The sequence below is a fragment of the Mercenaria mercenaria genome, unplaced genomic scaffold, assembly GCF_021730395.1.
Source record: "Mercenaria mercenaria strain notata unplaced genomic scaffold, MADL_Memer_1 contig_4682, whole genome shotgun sequence".
Classification (NCBI taxonomy): domain Eukaryota; kingdom Metazoa; phylum Mollusca; class Bivalvia; order Venerida; family Veneridae; genus Mercenaria; species Mercenaria mercenaria.
The window spans coordinates 27004-50504 of NW_026462929.1; the positions used below are offsets into that span (position 1 = coordinate 27004).

Genomic DNA, 23501 nt, shown 5'->3' on the forward strand with positions numbered 1-23501 from the left:
TACATTTATTATGTATATTTAAAACATTCGTTTTCTGTTAAATTGATATTGACTAATGAAATTATTTGCTTCTTAGTAACATCCTTAATTTTTTGCCGGATATATTTTTCTGCAATTCCTCACCACAAACCCTTTCGGCGGGGGATATCAATTCATCGAATTTGCTTGTTTAAACAAACCTTCCATGAATATTTATCAACTTGAAATTCTGTATCTTCCCCCACCTCGCCGCTCCACCCAGTCACCCTCACAACCCCGATCGTTGTGCACATGTTGGCATTTAACATGTTGTATCCTGTGCGAAGCCTAAAGATGATGACTTTTCCCATCTGTCTAGTAGGTGATGGTCATTTTTGATTGACCTTGGCTTTGTAAGTGCTATGATCATTGTCACTTCCTCCTCGTGCGTAATGGCATTTTGTGGCTGGTTCTCTGTAGCTCCAAGTTTTACTAATATGTCTGCATTCTCATTTCCTGACACAGGTATCCATTGTAGTGTGTCAAATGATCTACTAATGCGTCTAGTGTGGTGCGCTGTGTGATGTGTGCTTGTCACCTTTCGCTTTCAGCCTCTGCCGCTGGCTAGCCCTTTGGGCAAAAAGGAAGCCAAGTGTGTAAATCTTCCCTGCCAGTACATAGCCGCTCTGTAGACAAGTCCTATGCAGTGCCTTCTCGTGGCGACACAGGGGTACTGAGTACCCTGTGGCCTCAGGCCGAACTGTATAGGACACGGAGGAAGTCTGCCCCAGACATGCGGCGTGCAAGGCCCATCGGTGTTGCCCATGATCAAATCCCTGTAATTCAAGGGTAGGTCTTTTTGCTGGAATATAAGGGAGAGGTAACCCGACATAAAACCTAGAGAGCTGAAGACATGTACCAGGCCAGTTTGCGCTCTCTAACAAACCACGATACACCATGACTACACAATCATCGCAGACCACCTTTAAACTCTTTCTTTTATTACTTTCAGATGTAAGTGTACATTGAAGAATGTGGGAAGGTAATAAGTTATTTGTTACGGAAACTGCTCGATAAACTTAGATATACGCACTTCCTGTTACAATGGCTTCCTATAATGGCCTGCCTCCTGTTGGATACGAGATGGAACCCGAGGAAAAAGATCATGAGTTTAGAATAGAATTTTTTCTTGAGGCTTTCAGAGTATATATAGCACAGACTGTTGACTACAGGGATCTCTTGCTTTTTAAGTACTTCACTCTAGGTAAATATTATTTTAATCAAAATATTGCTCTGCTTACATGTTCATTTAAATGCAAGAGAAATGCATAGGTCTGACCTGTCAGTAAAACCAGTACTACAATGTATTACCTAGTGAGATAATACGTTATCCTATATTCCTTTATTTTTATGCTCCCGAAGGTGGACATATTAAAATCGCACTGTCCGTCCGTCCGTGTGGCGTCAGTCTGTGCGTTCTTGTTTATTCTTGTCCGGGCTGTAACTCTGTCATCTAGGAAAGTATTTGAAATAACTTGGCATAAATGTTTACCATAATGAGACAACGTTCAGACCCTAGCTCTAAGGTCAAGGCAACACTTACAGGTTAGGCCTGTTTCTTATCTGGTCCATAACTCTGCCATCCATGAAGGGATTTCAAAATTACTGGCATAAATATTTCCTATAATGAGATGACATGTCATGCCAAGACCCTGAACCTAGAACCAAGGTCAAGGTCACACTTAGAAGTCAAAGGTTAACATGGTCTGTTTTTTGTTTGGTCCGCCATTTATCAATGAATTTGAAAATAATTTGACACGAATGTTAACCGTATTGAGAAGGTGTGGTGTCGCGCTTATGACCCGGATCTCCCGGGTCAATGTCAAACAATGTTTCATACATCAACTATTCTGGCATATTTTGCGCAGACAACTAGCGTTCTTGGGCTCGCTTTGGGGGCATTTATCACTAATGCTGACAGCTCTTGTTGATTCTAAGCTTCTGAAACTTTGCACACTTGCTTGTAATCGGTAGTGGTCTTTGCTGCCAAGAACGTGCATTAAATCAGAATAATGGTTTGCGTACTTAAAATATGGTACTAAATTGTATTTCTTGTACTACATTCTTTTGTTTATGTTCATTTTTATACGCCCGAAGGGTTGAGCAATTTCGTGTCCGCTCTGTAACTCTTGAAACAATTGAAATATTTCAAAGAATCTTGACACCAATTTTCACCACACCGAGACGACGTGCAGAGCGCATGTTTTGGATGTTTCGCTTCAAGATCAATGTCACATTTTAGGATCAAACGTTATATCAGTTTGTTTCGTGTCCGCTCTGTCACTCTTGAACTGCTTGAAGGATTTCAAAGAAACCTGGCACAAATGTTTACCACAACGAGACGACAAACAGAGCGCATGCTTCGGATGACTCACTTCAAGGTCAAGGTCACACTTAGGGGTCAAAGTCATATATGTTTTTTTTTTGGAATTTCTTCCCTTTATTGTTCCTGTCCTTTGGGATTCAACGGTCAAATTCATTTAATTTCGCCCCCATCCTCTGATGTAACCCTTCGGGCGTATATTGTCTTGTTCTTGAATGTTACAGCTTAAAAATTATAAATGTTTTCATCTTCAACAGGAGGGTAAGAATACAAAGAACCATACTCTTTTCTTCAAGCATTAGCCCATACAAGCAGTTCTATTGGTTTACAACAGGGTTAACGTTATCATAAGCTACGGAAAGCTTTCAGTAAATTTTACTGCAGATCGTCCGAACTGTTAGAGAAATACAATATTAACCTAAAAACACTTATTAAACTTGGACTTACACACACGGAATAGAATGGAGAGGTAGTTTGTAAAATTCGGAAAATGAAACAGTCTTTATTTTAGTCAGTTATTTATCGGTGCATGTTTGGTGATTGACCCCTCTATAAATAATCGCTACGCTTTCCTATTTGATGGTGCAATGACTAATAAAGTGTAAGATTCCATGATTCTTTTCTCCTAAATCCTACATAAAACGGACTGAGGGAACGGAATTTTGTCTTGCAGCCTTCTTAGCCGTGCCCTTAAAAGTTAGGCTCATCGTGCTCTGACTTCAGACAAGTTGTTGAGTACTTTGGTTTAATCATACCTTAGATTTAACTTAATTTTATGTTTTGCTTAATATGATCTGTATTTTTTTTGTTTGTTTCGCCAACGTTATAGCCTTTTTTTTTATCCCCCGCCAACGAAATCGGGAGGGGTATTGAAATGGCGTTGTCCGTCCGTCCGTGCGTCCGCAGCAATTTCTCAGTAACTAGCAGGTAGAATTTCATGAAATTTGAAATAAACATGAACCAACATACTGCCATGATGCTCGTTAAGTTCTTTTTTTTGTATTGGTATATTTTCCTTAGAGTTATTGCCCTTGATATAATGAAAAATGCCCAAAAATGTCCGTCCGCAGCCATTTCTCAGTAACTAGCTGGTAGAATTTCATGAAACTTGAAATAAACATGAACCAACATACTGCCATGATGCTCGTTAAGTTCTTTTTTTTTTGTATTGGTATATTTTCCTTAGAGTTATTGCCCTTGATATAATGAAAAATGCCCAAAAATGTCCGTCCGCAGCCATTTCTCAGTAACTAGCTGGTAGAATTTCATGAAACTTGAAATAAACATGAACCAACATACTGCCATGATGCCCGTAATTTTTTTTTTTTTTTTTTTTTTGATTGGTCAATTTTTCTTAGAGTTATTGCCCTTTATTTAATGAAAAATGCCCAAAAATGTCCGTCCGCAGCCATTTCTCAGTAGCTAGCAGGTAGAATTTCATAAAACTTGAAATAGACATGAACCAACATACTGCGATAATGCACGTTTTTTATTGTTCAATTTCCCTTAGAGTTATTGCCCTTGATTTAATGAAAAAATCCACGTCTAAAGTCATTTCTCAGTAACAAGCTGGTAGAATTTCATGAAACTTGAAATAAATATGAACCAACATGCTTCGATGATGCCCGTCTTTTTTTTAATTGGTCAATTTTCTTCAGAGTTATTGCCCTTTAATTGTTTAAAAATCCACAGATTTGTACATAACAAACCAACCAATTGGTAGAATTTCATAAAACTTTTTCATTCTTTTCCATGAACATTTATCATAAACATGTGAAGTTGCCTAGGTCACACCTCCTGCCCCCACCCCCCCCCCCACCAAACCCGCCATCCCCACCCCCTCTCCCCCCAAAAAAAATCATTTTTCTTTATTATTTTTTTCAAACCTTCCATGAATATTTATCAACATGCAAAGTTGTACCGTTCCCCGACTTCACTCCTCGACCCAGTCATGCCCACCATCCCGATCATGCATCCCCACCCCCATTTTTTTCTTTTATTTTTAATTATTTCCCATCAATATTTATAAATGAAGTATTGTACCCTCACCCGGTCACCCCAACATACACACCAAAACATTTGTTTTCTGTTGTTTTTTTTTATTTTGATTGATGAAATTATTTGTTTCTTAGTTACATCGTTAACTTTTTGCCGGATATATTTTTTGCCATTCCTCACCACAGACCCTTTCGGCGGGGGATACCAATTTATCGAATTTGCTTGTTCACATTGTGTTGTCTTACTTGTTGAAAATAGGGTAAGTGCGAGGTTGGCATGCCCTACATGCGTTTAAACCGCCCAGTTACCTATATATAGGTTACTGGCCGTTCCAAGGTGTTGCCCCTGTTTTCAACTTGTTTTCTCTTCGTGTCGTATTTTGCGTTGCGAATGTAGTCTTGTTTGATGCTGGCATTTATTAACTGTCCGTATTTTATTTTGTGTTGCGCGTATAGTATTGTTTATTGTTGGCATTTTATTAACATAATCTTGTCTAACTTGTTGGAAATAGGATAAGGTCGAGGTCAGCATGCCCTAAACGCGTTTTACCCCCCCCCCACCCCCCCACCCCCGAGTTTCCTTTATATAGGTTACTAACCGTTCAAAGGTCGTGCCCCTTTTTTCAACATGTTTTCTGACTGTCTTGTATTTTTTAATGATGCGTATGTTGACTTGTTTGTTGTTAGCGTTTCTTTCCCCTTTCTCCTCACTCCCCCTATCGCCCCCGTCTCTTCCCCTTTCTTTGGCATTCCCCCACCCCCTTTACTATAAGTAAGTTTTCGTGCCAACCTTAATTTTGGCTGCCGGGATCCCAAAGGCGGTGCCCGATCGTTGTTTTTTCCTGCCTTTATGTGTGTGTTTTTGTGCTTAGGCGGTGCCCTACAGTGTCGATATATCTTACTTTTCTGTTAATGTTAGTTGTGTGTGGGTGTGGGTGTGTTTGTCTTTGGAACATGATTGTCTGCGCTACTGTGGTTTACGCTGTAGTTTAACCGTGATAAAGGAAGGTTGCATTCCCTTTGTATATTCATAATGTTTTACTTTCCCTTGCAACCCCCTCCCCAACCCCTTTTTATCCCTTACACCTTTCACTCCCTATCTATATTTTGCATAAAATTAAAATGTATTTGTTGGATATTTGAAGCAACCCATCTGTAATTTTTTTTCGTTACAGCTTCTTTTTGTTGTGGGCCTACTTTGCAAATGCGTGGTTGTGAAGCTGTGTTTGTGATGCTCTGTGCTTCCGAGAAATATATCCTTACCTATTATCTTTTGGTTTTGCTATGGGGGCCTCCGTGGCCGAGTGGTTAAGGCCACTGACTTTAAATCACTTGCTCTTCATTGACGTGAGTTCGAGCCTCACTCGGGGCGTTGAATTCTTCATGTAAATAATGTACAGAGAGTCATTTGGCGTCTTCCTCCGCCATCAAAGCTGGAAAGTCGCTACCTGACCTATAATTGTGTCGGTGCGACGTTAAACCCAATAAATAGATAAATATATTGGTTTGGCTGTCAGACAATTGTCAAAAAATATCTATTCTGCATTGCACGAAAAAAAGCAAATTTGTTTCAAGCAAATAATACCGATTCCTGCAGCCAATGATATCCAAACAAACAATTATGTTTTGCAAAATATTTCATTTTTTCCTCTTACGAATATCAGAAATAATGTTGTTTATGTTATCCATGTTTGTGCCATATGTTACAGTCAGTATTGGTTAAGTATTTGTGTCCATTTCTGTGGTTTTCTACTTCTTCAAATTCTTCAACTACTCTCAGTCAAAGATGTTTCAATTTTATGGCATTTTGGTATGTTTAAGGGGGCACAAATATCTGTCACAAGGCATAATAATAATTTGAACACAAATATCAAAGATCAAAGCTTTTATGGCTAATGGAGCAATGGTCAGTTTTATTTTATCTGTTTAGACCTGTAGAAGACATTTCCAGCCAAATCATTTATTAAATGTTTGTAATACCATTTCATTGGCATAATGTGCGTCTAAAACAAATCTAAGTAATATATCAGGAAGAGTAAGAAATAGACAAATTAGTTTTTACCCCCTAGTATTTTGATAGCTTTATACGTCCACATACACGAAGAATAGAAACTCATGAAAATGACAAAAACATCATAAAATACAATTGTAGTCCAAATAAGAGGATGTAGAAGTCAAAGTCAACTTTTAAAGTGATACTCAGCTTCCGTTGGAGTGAATGGATGTCAGCTGTTGAAAGCTAGATCATAAAGCAAGTCATAGCGACATGTTGAATGTGTAAAACTACAACTTAAAGTCATTGTTATTTTTAGCTCGACTATTCATAGAATAGTAGAGCTATTGGACTCGCCCATGCGTCGGCGTCCGCGTCCGCGTCGGCGTCCGCGTCGGCGTCCGCGTCCCGATTTGGTTAAGTTTTTGTATGTAAGCTGGTATCTCAGCAACTACTTGTGGGAATGGATTGAAACTTCACACACTTATTCACTGTGATAAACTGACTTACATTGCACAGGTTCCATAACTCTATTTTGCTTTTTTACAAAATTATGCCCCTTTTTCGACTTAGAAATTTTTGGTTAAGGTTTTGTATGTAAGCTGGTATCTCAGTACTCACTAATTGGAATGGATTGAAACTTCACACACTTGTTAACTGTCATGATCTGACATGCACAAAGCAGGTCCCATAACTTTATTTTTCTGTTTTACAAAATTATGCCCCTTTTTCAACATAGAAATTTTTGGTTAAGTTTTTGTATGTAAGCTGGTATCTCAGTATCCACTAATGGGAAAGGATTGAAACTTCACACACTTGTTCACTGTCATAATATGACATGCAGTGCAAAGGGTCAATAACTCAACTTTGCATTTTACAAAATTATGCCCCTTTTTAAACTTAGGAGTTTTGGGTTAAATTCTTATATGTAAGCTGGTATCTCAGTACCCACTAATGGGAATGGATTGAAACTTCACACACTTGTCCACTGTCATGAGCTGATAAGCACTATGCAGGTTCCATAACCCTATTTTGCTTTTTTTAAATTATGCCCCTTTTTCGACTTTCGTATTCATTCAGTCAACAAGGCTGTTGAATAGTCGAGCGTTGCTGTCCTCCGACAGCTCTTGTTCAGGTTAAACAATTTGTTTTGCAGAATAAAATTTGATGTATTGTTGACAATAGCATAAATACATTGAACTACATTACTTATCTTTTTAGCTTTATTTATAACAGGCTACTGTCTGTTGATATCAATGTTATCAGCCCATATCAGCCGAGACCTGATAACATTGATATCAACAGACAGTGGCGGTTATTCTATTTATCGTGAAACTCATACAAACAGCCTAGAACAACATATGTCCTCATCTTTTTTATCGTAAAAAAATGAATTCTGAAGCAAAAAATTTATAAATTTATACTTTACTAATTTGAAAATTCATCTGCCCCTGAAACATCTAAACGAAACAATACGGCAGCCATATTGAATTCCACTTCGACAATGTTTTCTGACTTTCTGATATTCTTGTAAAAATAACAATGAAATAAACTCTTATCTGCGTATTTGAACATCAAGCATCATCCTCTTGAATAAACCAGAACGTACTTTATTTCCACATTATTAAACATTTGACTCGGACAACGACATGTCCAAAGCGCTGAATATTTCACTTCCAGTTCTAGACTCATGTCAAAGATACTTTAAAGTTTAATCACTAAATTTTCTCTGATCCGAGAATTATTATTAACTGATCCAAAAACAATAATTAACACAAATACTTGCGCAAATACTTAATAAAATGTGCATGCCTTAAATAAGGCAGAAATCAAGAATATGTATCTACAGTGTCAAGTGTATTGTTACCCTTTCCAAGAATCGATCCATGTAAACATTGTAATGTCATGATGAACGTTACACAATGACGTAATTCAGTGCTATTTTCTGTGTGATATATGTAGAGACAACCATATTCAAGGAAATTTGTTGAGATTACAGAATCTATTTAGAAAACAAAATATGTGCAACATCGAAACTGGACTCTGTGATAAAATTCAATCTGGAAGGAAACTGATGTAAAAACTAGTCCGTCAATATGGGAGGAACATAATTTTGACATCAGGTCAATGACCTGATATCAAAATAAAATATCAGGCAAGTGATATCAGGCACAATGTAGTTGCATGATAAAAATTAACAAATACCCGATAAAAGTCTTAAACTGATTTGACTTTTATGTTACCGAAAGCATTCTAAATTGTTGACAGATGAGAGGAGAAAATTTCGAAATCTAGCTAAGAAAGCGGATAATGCAGATGTTACAGATCGAATGGTGGAAACAATTCTTTGGATGAAGGATAAGCCTGACAGATATTCATCCCTTGTCCGATTGTTTGAAACAGAAGTGGGTGAGTATTTTGTTATACTGTAAAGAGCCCCTGTTAGGTCCATTACGCCATTCTGACATTTTTTTCAATAAATGTTTTCCATGGGAAAATCTGTAGCCTTACCAAAGTGTGTGTAGGCACTCTATAACAAAATGCAAGTATCGACATGTATTTTAAGTATGTATCTACTAAAACTGTTTCATTACTCCAAAATTGTTACAATTATTAGTTTACATTTTTCATGTAGGAGGTGTTGTTATAAAATAATGCAATGCTTCAACATCTGTTCAGATAGTTTATTGTTTTTTGAGAGGTAAAAGTGTTAATGCAGTAGTTTTTATCAGTTTATTCTGATTCAAAGTTGGTTTTAGACAGGTCATTATAGATCCTAAGCTGAAAAGTAGTTTGCTTTCAATAACTACTCACTTTGAAGCTGCAGCATGTCAGTCATTCAGAGTCTTTGAAAATAAATCTTTCACCACATTATGACCAGTGATGCCAAAATTATAAAAATGTGTCTTTATTAGTCCTCTATTGGTGTTTCAACTGAGGTGACTGCTGGTTTGCATCCATCACACAAATTTTGGATCCTAGTACAAGTATATATTGTTAAACGTGGTTTGAAGTTAGACATCAGTATATTGAATTTTCTAGTATTTAATACTGTTTTTGTGTCATAGCACTCCATGCCAGTTCCCGGAATCAGATTTCTGTTGCATGGGCATGAAGCTTTTTCAAGGAAATGTTTCCATGGAGTAAAAAGTTGCAACAATGTAATATTTGATAGAGCAGTATACCTTAACTAACATCATGTGAACATCTCATCTTCTCAAGCTCATGATGTATATTTACTATACATCTCACATTCTCGGGTATGTTTTGGAAAGCTTTGGTTGCAGAGACATTAATTCATGAATATTGGAATTAAATTTGTGCGCTCGTCTTTAAAGTCCTGATTTAAATCAAAATCCACAATATTTTCACCCCTACAAATGTAAAAAATTTACAATTATTGTTATCCTACTCGAAAATGTACAAAAATGACACAACATGATACCACTAAATGTTTCATAACATTTTTAATGAAATTTAAATGTGTCGTGCTTTTTTCCAGAAAATGAAAAAGTTGTACGTCTCTTGAAAGGAGAAATGATGCCGTCAAACAGTGATTATCAAACAAAGAAAATTCAGAAAGTAATGAAGACCATCTGTGATACCCTAGTCGTTAGTGACATAATTCAATCTTTAGAACATCACAAATTGATAGTGCATAGAGAAAAGGAGAGTCTCTTAAATATTGAACGAAATTGTTCAAAGATTGATGCTGCGTTGGATCTTCTATTAATATTACCAAATAGGCAGGAATGCTGGTATTCTAAATTCATATTCTGCCTTATTGAGTCAGGATTTGAATATCTTGCTGAAAAGATAGATAGTGACCTTTATCAAAGTAAGTATGTGCAGACAGTGTAAAGCCTATTTATCTTTTCTTTAATTTCTAATTTTGTACCAGTTTAATAAGTCAGTGAATCTTTAAAATGGCAGGTTTTTGTTAAGTCTATCTCAGTTTTTAAAAGTACAATATCTAACTTTTCCGCAATTCACTGAGCAATAAGTTATATGCATTTTTACACTCTGTTCTTTCTTTTGCAATAAAGTAAAACATTGCTAGCTTAAATCCATCCCTGCTTGCTTTTGCAATTTATGTGGTCTATTATGCCCACACTGTCACATAGCACAACACAAACACGTACGACACGACACGAGTCTATACATTTTTGATGTTTATTTGCACAATGGAATATTTCGTACATACTTTCATAATTTATTTTGTAACTTCTTAAGTCTTAACAAATGTCATATCTAAAGCCTAACTTAATATCCGCGAGACCCATTCCTAGGTCTAAGTCCTTCTGGACTCCTAAGCCCTTCTCTCCAAGACCCTTCATTATATAGTCGTTCTGTAACATCATACATATGTACTGTCTGACAATTTGACGTATAAAACGTGTGGGTTTGATATAATAAACAATTACAAACATGCATCATATATCAATTTGACAGGTGTGTAGCTGGGGTACTGTCTAACCCAACTGATTATTTTACACTCGTTACCCACCGAAAGAAAAAAATTGAATTGCAAATTTAAATTTTTCAGACTTGAAGTACTATCTATCGCCTTACAATATGACATGTAGAATGATATTTAATATGATCAAGAACATTAGAATACAATCTGAAGGAATGATATTAAAAAACAGTGTTAAAGAAAAAATCTTAAGTCATTTTTGCAATTAATGTAAACAAGAACAAAGGAGAATAGTATTTAGAACTAAACAATTTTCACATTTCATAGAAAGTCTTTTTTATTTTTTATCGGCCTTTGTAGTGGCACTTCTCCTTTCTTCCTCCAAGACTTTTTCTTTAACCCGTGTTACATCCATATTTCACAAAACCAATATCTGTAAAATAAAGCAAAACACAGGTGAGTATCTTTTAGAATATATGCTATATAAGAGTTAGGAAAAAAGATAACAATTTCGTTTAATAACATTGCTAAATTGCCTGTAATTATTGTCGCGTGTAAAAATATTTATCATGATATTTAAATTTCACTTATTTATACAAAGATTTTATTCAGCATATTAATCTTACTTTCGAAATATTTTGATATTTGACTACAGATCTTAAATAAATAGTAAAATCGATATGTAATGACCAAAGTGTATGAATTATGTATTGATAAGTAGAAAGAGAGAGTAGATAATTAGTTTCTTTTAGTGTTCTGTAATTTCCCAACTGGACCATTTTCTTCGCCAAACTTCACAGGCTCACAGCTTGCAGTCCACTTTCGCCATTGTCGCTTGGTTTCGCCATCTTTCTACACATTTGTCCTTTGGTTCCGACATTCTTATACAGCGTAACGCATCACCATCAGTCTCAGTAGCTAAAAATCTCCCGTCATAGGCCGTAACGTTGTACCGCACTATCCAAGTTTATGATGTTCATCCATCTAATTTCATTTGCTAACTTCTGAAATTATCTAGAGTTCTCCAAGTTATAATATTATTGTTTCATTAACGAAATGTTCAATATTTCAGATGCATTTTCTAGAGTTCTCCAAGTTATAATATTACTGTTTTATTAAAGTCATGTCCAATATTCCGATGACCTCCGAAAATACTTTGTTATTCATTGTTCCCATTTGTCATAAATGACAGTTTATGACAGATAAAATCAAGTCTGCATGTTTACAAATTGTCATAATACAAAATGCAAATGTCATCATTTTGCTTTGACAGGTACTTCTCGATATGTAACCGTTAGGTATAATTAGTTTCCCTTTGGCTATTACATAATGACAGTCCACAATACGACAAGACTTATAATGTTGACTTGGAATACACTTTTTCCCATGTTAATTTGACAGTTTGTTGGTATTTTATTTCGGACAGTTCGTATTTTTTTCAAGGCAGTTCGTTCGTACTTTCTTTTCATAAGTGGTATCTGTACTTCGAATAAACCGTAATGTTACCGAAAACCTTACTTCTTTGTACTTTGTTTTGCAAGCTATGTCCTACGTTTTACATTATTCGAAAAATAAAGATATCAGCCAAAATATGTTTCTAACAAAAAGCAAAACATGTTCTCAACATAAAAATATACTTTTTTAAAATGTATAAGATAGCTATAAAAATTCTACAAAATAAAGCATTTAGTCATTTCCAAATACAAACAGACATACATACAAAACCAACACCAATATATAAACAGAATAACTGATAATGATTTCTTCCATGCTTATATTTACACAATGTAACCTTTCCAGATGATTCAACAGAAATATTATGTCGTCCGCGAGAAAAATAAATTTTCCGACACAATACTCTGCAAAAACTTGAAAGGGTAACCTAAAAGTAACAGCACGTTCGACTGTTTTTGCAACTCTTTGACAAAAATACTACATCAGGTCTCATAAAACAAAAGCTGTTGCGCTTATAATATCTGGTAAACACCCGTACCTCTTAATGCAATATATGCATCGATTTCACGCTATGATAGTAAGACTCCGATTTAAGATTTCGGAAGACAGTATCTGTGTCTGTATAATAGTATACATCTTACAAAACAACTGGGATCACAACTTCCAGTCTCACAAACACAATATCAAGTAACTCTAAGTATCTCACAATATATATAAATTCAACCTTACTGGAATCCACATGTTCCAGCGAAAATATCAAGTCATTTTTGCATAATTAACATATTCTTGTGCCATATCAGGCTTCAAAATATTTTCAGCACAACAGACCAGACCAACCTTTTAATTTACTGAGACCTGAGGTAACCATATGGTTAGAAAGATAACCATGTACACATTTATTCAGCAATGACAATTTAACCAAACAATGCATTATCATGCATAAAACATCTTGAACATGAATTTTGCATATCTAACTAGTTTTCAGCCGTTCCTTGTATTTTTACATATATTAGTGATGAAATATTACCCATAACCTCAACAGAAACTATTTACAACTCATTTTGCGCATATCTATGACTATACACAAGTTTCATAGGACAATCCATCTTCCTTCATTTAAACAATTTGTCAATGCGGGAATGCTCAAAACTGTTTAAATGTGGCCATAAGGGAAACAAATATCATATGGAACAAGTAAAATAAACATAATATGACAAGTAAAATTTTTGAAAAACAAATATTTTCACATTTGCATTTCTTAATTCAGTCTCTTGAGTATTTTCCTCCATGCATTGTTTCTTATTGTTTTACGTTTTTTTTCTATTTATTTTACTCTTTTTTAAGAATTTTGTATATTATGAGTTAGGTTTTATCATTTTATAAATTTGAATTTCTTTTCATGTCTAACAATTGATCAAAATAAATTTACCTTGAAATTTTGTTCAAAAATAGAAACAAAAATTTAATAAAAGAAAAGACTAGCTTGCAAAATTATACAAGAAGATAGGTAAGATGGTAACTTACAGTTTCTCTTCATTCGTCTTGGCAGCGTGTCGTCGTCGTCGGAGTACTTCGCTTGGCAATGTCGCAACAACCCATCTTGAAATTCGACATCCTGGTCACGGCACCAAAAATTGAATAAAGTTGTGTCACATAGCACAACACAAACACGACACGACACGAGTCTATACATTTTTGATGTTTATTTGCACAATGGAATATTTCGTACATACTTTCATAATTTATTTTGTAACTTCTTAAGTCTTAACAAATGTCATATCTAAAGCCTAACTTAATATCCACGAGACCCATTCCTAGGTCTAAGTCCTTCTGGACTCCTAAGCCCTTCTCTCCAAGACCCTTCATTATATAGTCGTTCTGTAACATCATACATATGTACTGTCTGACAATTTGACGTATAAAACGTGTGGGTTTGATATAATAAACAATTACAAACATGCATCATATATCAATTTGACAGGTGTGTAGCTGGGGTACTGTCTAACCCAACTGATTATTTTACAACACACATTCATGTAGGGACATATAGCAATGCTGCTGTCCGTACGTCTTTCCGTAAGTGTACGTGCGTACGTCCCGAATTATTGTATGTCCAACTCCTCCCACACTATAAGTTTTATTTGGTACAAACTTCCACAGATGAACAACCTTGATTTGTAAATTTATGACAATAAAGGAACACTTTTTTCCTGTGACTATTTTTCCCACAGTTATGGCCCTTTGATAGTTTTTTGCTATTAGGAATAAAGAAAAAAAATCTTATGTGTCCATCTTCTCTCACAATTTTAGCCTGATTTGATTAAAACTTTCACAGATGAACAAGCATGATGTTTAGATGACCATAAAGGAATGATTTGTATTCTGTGACTATTTTTACCTCAGTTATTACCCTTTGATAGTTTTTGCTATATGGAATATAGAGAGATATTTTGTGTGTCAAACTCCTCCCATATTATTAGCCTAATTTGATTAAAATTTTCACAGATGAACAAGCTTGATGTTTAGATGACCATAACGGAAGGAATGATTTTCAGTGACTATTTTTACCATAGCTATGACCCTTTGATAGTTTTTGCTATTCCTTCCACACTGTTTGCCTGATTTGCTTCAAACGTTCAAAGACACTGTGGCTATTTTGACTTCAGTGATTACCCTTTGATAGCTTTTGCTATATGGAATGTAGAGAAAAATCTTGTTTGTCCAACTCTTAACACACTTAGCGGATTTGCTTCAAACTTACACAGATGAACAAGTTTGATGTGCAGATGACCATAAAGGAAGGAATTTTAACTGTGCTTATTTAACTGTAGTTATGGTCCTTTGATAATTGTTTTGCTATTGCAGAGGATGGCACAATATGAGGGGGTAATCCGTGTCCTACGTGGACACAAGTTCTAGCAAAACCCTGTACAACTGGAGCACTTTGCTCACCCTGTGACTTGGATCAACTGGCATTTTTATATTACTACCTAACAAAATTATCCTTGTGCTATGCTTATGGCAGGACTGAACACTGTAAATATTTAAACTTTTGTCAAAAATGTATTCCAGTGATAGACTTGTCAAAATACATGATCGATTCTCATTTAAATAAGGTTGAATAAAAAGTCATGCTATTTTAATGTCTTTTCTTTTAGAAAGTTTGAAGTACAAAGAGAAGAAGAATATACAAAATAGTGACAGATTGTCTACTGAAGATCAGAATGAGTTACATGAACTTTGTAAAGATTGTGGTGAGAAGTCATTATGTTTCACATTTTGTTTCAGAAGTGTACTAAAATCTCTTTAAGGTAGTTGGTAATTCAATTAGATTGACAGCTGGAAATCTTTTTCATTGATTCACCTGTAGCAGCTGTATCATTCAGTAAACATATACCATACGGGTGGCCAGTGGTATCATGCTTGACTGTCATTCGTGGTCTGGGGTTATGAATCCCATCCGAGGCATTTGGAAATTTGAGATGCTCTCGAGTTTCGTTCACCCAACTAAGAGACTAGTACGGCTTCTTCCCATGAAATAGTACTTTGCTTGTATCGTTGCCAATCACCGTGCATATTGAAGAACAAGGTTGTTTATTCAAAAGAGCTAGAGATGCCTGTATCTAAAAGATTTCTGTTCTAGGGGCTTGATCTTGCTCTGTTCTTCTGATCAGATTGTCATGTGTAGGTACTGGAAGATGATGAAATAGTAACTGTCTTTATATATAAAGCTCCTTTGAACATGTTTATCAACGTAAGGGTGCTTTATAAATCTGGTATAAAGACTATTACAAAAGGGAGCTGAGTTTATGTATATTTCACGTTTAAAGATGCAATACAGTCCCAGGTGTGTGTGTCTCGATTGAGGAGATATCCAGAGAAAATTTATCAAAAAATGATTAAAAAACATCTATGGTGCAGGAAAAACATGATGGTAACGGCGTTGCATCACAGTCTCAAGAAAATCTTAGGATGGCCGAAAAAGCTTTAAAGTCTGCGTTTCTTTAACTTATGTAGCAGTTTGAAGTGAATTTTATAACCAACATTTGTTTTTAATGGTAATTTGTCCCCTACTGGTTGAAAATCAGTTTCGGGGACTATAGCAATGCGCTTTTCCGTCCGTCATTTCGTCCGTCTTTCCGTCCGTCCGTCCGCAATTTCTGGTACGGTCCATAACTCTGTCATCCATGAAGGGATTTTAATATTACTTGGCACAAATGTTCCCCATGATGAGACAATGTATAATGCGCAAAACCCAGAGCTCTAGCTTAAATGTCAAGTTCACAATTGGAGGTCAACTGTTAACAGAGCTTTTTCTTCTGTCCGGTCCATAACTTTGCCATCCATGAAGGGATTTTAATGTTACTTAGCACAAATGTACCTCATAATAAGAGAATGTGCCATGCACAACTTTCAGACCTATAGCTGAAAAGTCAAGGTCACACTTGTTTTCCATGATGAGACGATGTGCCATGCGCAAACCGCGGATCCCTAGCTTAATAGTCAAGGTCACAATTTGAGGTCAAAGATCAATGAGACAATTGGAGGTCAAAGGTCAATGAGACTTTTTTCCTGCCCGGTCTATAACTTTGACATGCAAAAAGAAATTTGAATATCACTTTGTACAAATATTCCCCTGAATGAGACAATGTGTCTTGCGCAAAACCGTGGCCCTTAGCTGCAAGGTCAAGGTCACACTTGGAAGTCAAAGGCCAAAGGGCCTTTTTCCTGTCCAGTCTGTAACCCTTAAAGGGGTTTTAATATTACTTAGCACAAATGTTTACTACCATGAGACGGAGTGTCATGCGCAAGAACCTGCTCCCTAGGTCTAAGGTCAAGGTCACACTTAGAGGTCAAATGTCAAATTCAAGAATGACTTTGTCCGGAACACACATAGAGGTCAAATGTAAGATACAAGAATGACTTTTTCTGGAACATTTCTGCTTCCTGCATGGAGGCATTTCGATATTACTTGGCATAAATCTTTTATACCATGAGACGGATTGTTATGCACAAGAACTAGCTCCCCAGGTCTTAGGTCAAGGTCACACTTAGAGGTCAAATGTCAAATTCAAGAATGACTTTGTCCGGAACATTTCTTCTTCATGCAAGGAGAGATTTTGATGTAACTTGGCACAGATGTTACCACTATGAAGCACCCTCGTTTTTAGAATTACGTCCCTTTGTTTTTACTATAGATAGATTATATTATAAGTTATTTATTACTGGCCGTACGGAAAAATCAAGACCGGTTTTCTGTGGTACAACTTATTTTACATCCAATTTTTATGTGTATTTTGACCTATCTGTACCGGGTAAAGTCTCTTGTGGACTTACATTATATATAATTTTTTTAGGATTAGTTTCCCTTTGTTGTTTCTATAAATAACTTATATGATTATATGATACCTTTTTTATAATCGGCCAAAAATAATGCCATATGAAAACAACTGTAGGTTTTTATATATACAAATATTTTATCCAAGTGTTTTGTTATAACATTTAGTATAGATAGTACAATATTGTTTATACATCATTGACAGATATCAAGTCATTATGTTTTAATGCAGTGGAGAAAAGTAGGTGCCTTCCAGTTGGGGACTTTGTAGTGCATGGCAATACTTCATTCACTTGTAATTTACTAAGATAATTTCTTTTTCGAAATTTACTATTATATATAGAAAATCCCAATCAAATGTATTTAGCTTTAGCTGATACATAAATTGATATATTTTTAATCTACATTTTAACTCACTTGGGCCAAAGGCTCATGGTGAGTTTTTGCGACAACTCGATGTCCGTCGTCAGTCGTCCATTGTCAGTCGCCACTAGGCTGATTTACGCCAACTTCACAGGAATGATTCTTTAGTGGCCCCCTTTTAAAATTGTTCAAAGAATTGAATTATATACATAACTCTGGTTGCCATGGCAAACGAGAGGAAAAAACTTGTCCAAAACCGCAAGACGTAGAGCCTCGATATTTGGTATTTGACATTATCTATTGGTCTTCTAAGTAGATTGTGCGATTTATGAACCTTAGGTGAAAAGAGGTCCTGTCCCGGGGATCACTAATTTTACACATACTTATATACGAAAAAAAATCTTTTCGTCTGAAGACGTAGGTTTTGAGATATTTGGTATATTGCATTACCCAATGGTCCTCTACCAGGGGAGAAAAGCGGTTTTGCGCCGGGGTCCCAAGTTTTACTCAATCAAACCGAGTCTATAATGTTCATTTTTTGCCTTCTTAACGGCGTTTCCGGGGGATCTACTTTTCAGAATTTATTTACTTCACAAGAGCAGTGTTAAGTGCTATGTGGCGGCTGTAAAATATCGCCCCGACTTCATCTCAGTGTTGTTATATTTTCTTGTCCTTTGGAAATATTGATTTCAACTCATTTAGATTTAAAGACTGAATACTACTTAAGCCCGTGCTAGGGTTTGTGGGCAGTGTTGCATCTTCCATTACTGCTTATGAACAGACTCAGTCAAACCGAGCCTTCAATTTTCACTGTCTACCTTGTTCGGATCTACTTTTCAGATTTTATTTACATAGACAAAATTTGACTTATAAAGAAAAAAAACTTTAAAAACCTTCTTGTCTGAATGTTCATGACCTAGGCCTTTGATATTTGTATGTAGCATTGCCTAGTGGTTCTCTAACAAGATTATTCAAATTATGCCCCTGTGGTGAAAAGAGGTCCTGCCCCGGTGTCACTTGTGTATGAGTCATATAGGTAAAAATACTTCAAAAATTATCTGCTCATACTTCCTAGACTATTCAGTTATAATAACCTGATGATCCCAAGCAATTAGGGGTCACTTGACTGTGACCTTGACCTACAGACTTACTTTCTTGTTTTTTACTTGTGGAGAACAGGTTTGTACTGGTACAGAATCCAGGAACACTGGTTAGGTAAACTGCCCGCCGTTACATAACTGAAATACTGTTGAAAAACGGCGTTAAACTTAAAACAAACAAACATTTGAAACATGTACCTTATATGTACCTTATATGACTCAGGTGAGCGATCCAGGGTTATCATGACCTTCTTGTTAGTAATAGTCGATTTATTCTATTAAAATGCCTACCTGAGCACGAAATGTGTAAGGATGGAAGGATGAGCTATTGCGGCCAGTAATTGTCTGGCGTCCGTCGTCGTTTGTCGTACGTCGTCCGTCAACATTTTCCTTCGAACAACATCTCCTCCTAAACCAACAGGTCAATTCTTTAAGGTTAAGAAGTAGGCCTTAAAAAACAAAAATCAAACAATACCAAGTCATAGAAAGAAAGAGTTGTTTGACATAAAAATTGAACAGCAGGTAAAGCATGTATATTACTTTACGAAACCAGTGTCAGTATACTGATATAAATATTGAATTCCAGAAAATGACTGCCTATAGGGGCCTTACTTCCGGACAGTCAAACGCCTTTAAAAAACTCACTATTTTCAAAGAACTGTTACACATGTTCGTTTTGATGCATTTGCAATAGCGTGCGAGTGGTGAAATTTCACACAACAAAGTAGAACAAAGTTTTCAGCAATTGTTTATCTTTATTTCTTTACAAATGGCATTCATTTTCAAAGGGAAACAACTTTTTCTCGACGATTACTTAAAATAATCGGGAAAAGTTGTCTCCCTTTGAAAATAAATGCCATTTGTACTTAAAATAATCGGAAAAGGTTGCCTTGCTTTGAAAATGAATACCATTTGTAAAGAAATAAAGATAAACAAATTTTGCTGAAAACTGGGTTGTCCCTTGTTTTACATAGACTTATTTGGTTTTGAAATAATGGCAAAAAAAAAAGGATCACAAGTATAATGTTTTTATTTTTGACCACTGTATATTTTTATTATTTATTACATACCTATATAAATTCTGTAAAAATCGGCTTGTATTTCACAATTAAATATGAACAGACAGACAAAAAGTCCGTATTATACCTTTTAAATTCCGTATTGTACCTTCGGTATTGTATGCTGCCGGACTATTTTCATTAATACGCATGACCCGGCGTATTTCTATAAATGGCGCACATAAAAACTTCACTAAGTTCCATTTAATATCGATAAACTTTGAAGATTTCGTTCAAGAACAAAACAAGAATCAAAATGGTAAAGGTATATAATAAAAGGGTCATTATTACAGTAGCTAGATCTGGGACTTTGTATTCGGCTCTCGTGGATTTTGCAAGGTTGGATCACACTCGCCGATCTGGCAAAATCCACTCGAGACGAATACTTCATCCCAGATCAAGCTACTGTTATAATAACCCTATTAGATTTAAGTAGTTATCTTGAATAATCTTTATCCTGACCTGCTCACCTCTTTTTTTTTATTTTTGAAGCTTAGATAAAGAAATTTGAGCCCAAAGTCTAATTTTTCATACAGATTTCAACACTTATCGTGAATAATCTGGTTAGAATTACACTTGGTCAGAAACTTCCTGACATGGATCTTTATCAAGTTTGTTCAAATGGTTTACACATTACTGGCCTGTATTTATTTCGTAGAAAGTTGTAACTGTTCAAGCAAGCAATTAAACTCAGGTGAGTGATATAGGGCAATCACGAACCTCTTGTTTAAGATACTACGAGATTATTTTGAATCTAACAGTGAACAGTTAACTCCAAGTGGTTGAAAATGTCATTATTTAATCTCTCAGTTTCATAACAAATCTTTAACAGCCAAACCTCTTTTTTGAAGAGATTTCCGCACAAAATATATTAAGTATAGATTTTTAGCTCGATTTTTCAAAAAAAGTAGAGCTATTGCACTCGCCCCGTCATCGGAGTCGCCGTTGGTTAAAGTGTTTGATAAAGTCAGATGTCTCTGTTTCTATCAAAGCTATTGACTTGAAACTCAAGACAGTTATTGACTATTAAAGTCTTTACCAGGAATCCCCGTAACTCTGATTTGAATTTTAACAGAGTTATGCCCCTTTTTAACTTAGAAATTGTGGTTAATTTTTTCGATAAAGTAAAATATCTCTGTTACTATCAAAGCTTTTGAATTAAAACTTAAAATAGTTAGTTGCTATCACCCGGAGAATCAAAATATATTTGATCGAGTTAAGTCCCTTTAACTTGTAAAGCTCTTATTCGGAGTCAAGCACGAGAAAAGTCTAGCGTGTTGTCTTACGGACAGCTCTTGTTAATAATAAACAAAGTCACGTTCTTATTCTGACACAATAAAACACATATGCTTGATTTTGACTTGTTTTCAATAAAACTTTGTAAAAAACATGTGTTAAAATATGTTAATTCGTTCAGTGTATTATATTTATACTGTTTAATTAAAATTAGATTTGTGAGATTTTACTAGATTACGTCAGCTTTGTTTTATGAACACGCATGGACATGGTGAATAAGATAATGATAATTGTTTAATTCGCAGCTTAGACTGGGAAGTATGATACTTTTAATACGCATTAGCTCCGCCGACTTTCTTTCTCAGTCAAATACCACTACTGTAACAATAAAACTGCTAAAATATCTCACGAACTGCTTAACGGATGTTCATGTTACTTGGATAGAAGTCAGGTCAAAATGTATAGGTTCGTGCTCAGGTGTTCAACATTGATGGGAAACTTTGACTGGTTTCTATCACTAGTAAAAAGATGACTTCTAAGTCAATATCCTGGTACTATATTTACAGTCTTATTTTTTAAGAATATGCTATGGATACAAGGCACACGAAGATACTGACCAGGCATTTGCCAGACATTGTGGATCGTGTGAACCCCCAACAGTTGCTTATGCATCTGCCATGTTTATCACAGTATAGTAAGGTACCTTTCCACTGACTATCATATTACAACATTGTACTTTTCCGTGTCTATCAAGATATGGCCATATGTGTCGGTCATATTTATCATTGAACAACATTTGTCATAAAGATGTCTATTGTTATTAAGTGAGGTACGATTCATTTGACAGGCTGATTATTTTATTGCAGTAACATTTAAATGTAAGACATACAAGGGAGCATTTACTGTTCTTAACCCTATTTATTTATACAGCCTAACTTCTGTAAATATTTTGTAGTATGACTCCATGTAGTTTTGATATATTTTATTTCAGCATTTCCTGAAAGATTTACAAGCAGTTGTTATGGACTTAATAAAATCTTATCTTTCTTAGATTCCAATTGTCCTCTACCTAATGACACCAGTTAGCAGCAAATACATTCCTACAAAAACCAGTTCCAACCAGACCATTTTCTTATCACACTTACGTTACCTAAGCAGCAACCGCTGTACAACAAAAGAATTTTAGTATGCCTCTTAGCCCATTTTTCACAGATATAACACTGCACATTTACAATCTTAGTGTTTTGTTGTCTTTAAAATTAGGAAGAGATAGAGACTGCACAGAATTCATTATCTAGAGGATATGCAGCTCAAATATTGCACAATCACCTGATAAGAAGACCAGACGGATTTCAGCAGTTTGTTTTTGCACTGAGACATCCGAGTGTTGGCTGTACAGAACTTGCCGATCGCCTGGATCCAGATCATTTGATTGGTAATCCGAATGGTTGTAATCATAGCATTAGTATTAGTGTAGGGCTTTCGTGACTTTCATCATTGCTTTATTTCAAAGGAATGAAACCGTATGAAGAAATAAAATTCCTTTTTATACGAGAGTTATTCAGTAAATGATACAACTACCTTGATATCTTTCGAAGAACATTGATTACTCTGAAGACAGTGAGCAAGTATTAACAAATTCACACAGCTGACTATTTTCGGCGTAAAACATACACTATGTTCGCATTTTTGGTGTTCTCACTTTGGCGAGAAAACTTACATTTTTATAGCAACAATTTGTCTGATAGTGTTGTTTTAGTTTAAAAGAGCGTTATATTGTTCTAAACTGTGCGCATTCTCCTTTCATTTCTTAGCAATGCAGTCATTTTTTAAAATAGCCCTCAATATTCTTCTGTTGCCAGCTGAAAATTATTTCATAGATGTTGCTATTTAAAAGTAAATGTTCACGACACATAGCATAATAACATTGATGACAATGTAGTTTTCAGTTAAATAGTATGAAACATAAGGTATAACTTTAAATTATATCGGAGTAAAAACTTCATTTCTAAAATGTCTATCTGCCAATATTTTCTGCATCCAGAGAGAAATCGGTAAGTCAGAAAATATAATAGGTAAAGTTTTCAGACTTTACATGATCACTAAGCACTACTTGAGAAGTACCCTTATTGTTTTAGTGTCAATAAATTAATGGTCAAGCTCACTGTGGTCTGGAGACTTAAAATGGTGCGGAAAAGGAAAA

At 35.5% G+C, this 23501-nt stretch overlaps 1 protein-coding gene across 1 annotated transcript in view; it reads left to right on the forward strand.

Annotated features, from left to right (window-relative positions):
• LOC128554064 (uncharacterized) overlaps positions 1-23501 on the forward strand; it is a 56430-nt gene that overhangs the window by 25836 nt on the left and 7093 nt on the right. The window contains exons 5-10 of the mRNA XM_053535281.1: positions 971-1222; positions 8600-8740; positions 9834-10169; positions 15362-15457; positions 21879-21997; positions 22562-22733. Of these exons, the coding sequence (XP_053391256.1) occupies positions 1063-1222; positions 8600-8740; positions 9834-10169; positions 15362-15457; positions 21879-21997; positions 22562-22733 (1024 nt within the window). The 5' untranslated portion in view covers positions 971-1062. The remainder of the gene's footprint in view (positions 1-970; positions 1223-8599; positions 8741-9833; positions 10170-15361; positions 15458-21878; positions 21998-22561; positions 22734-23501) is intronic.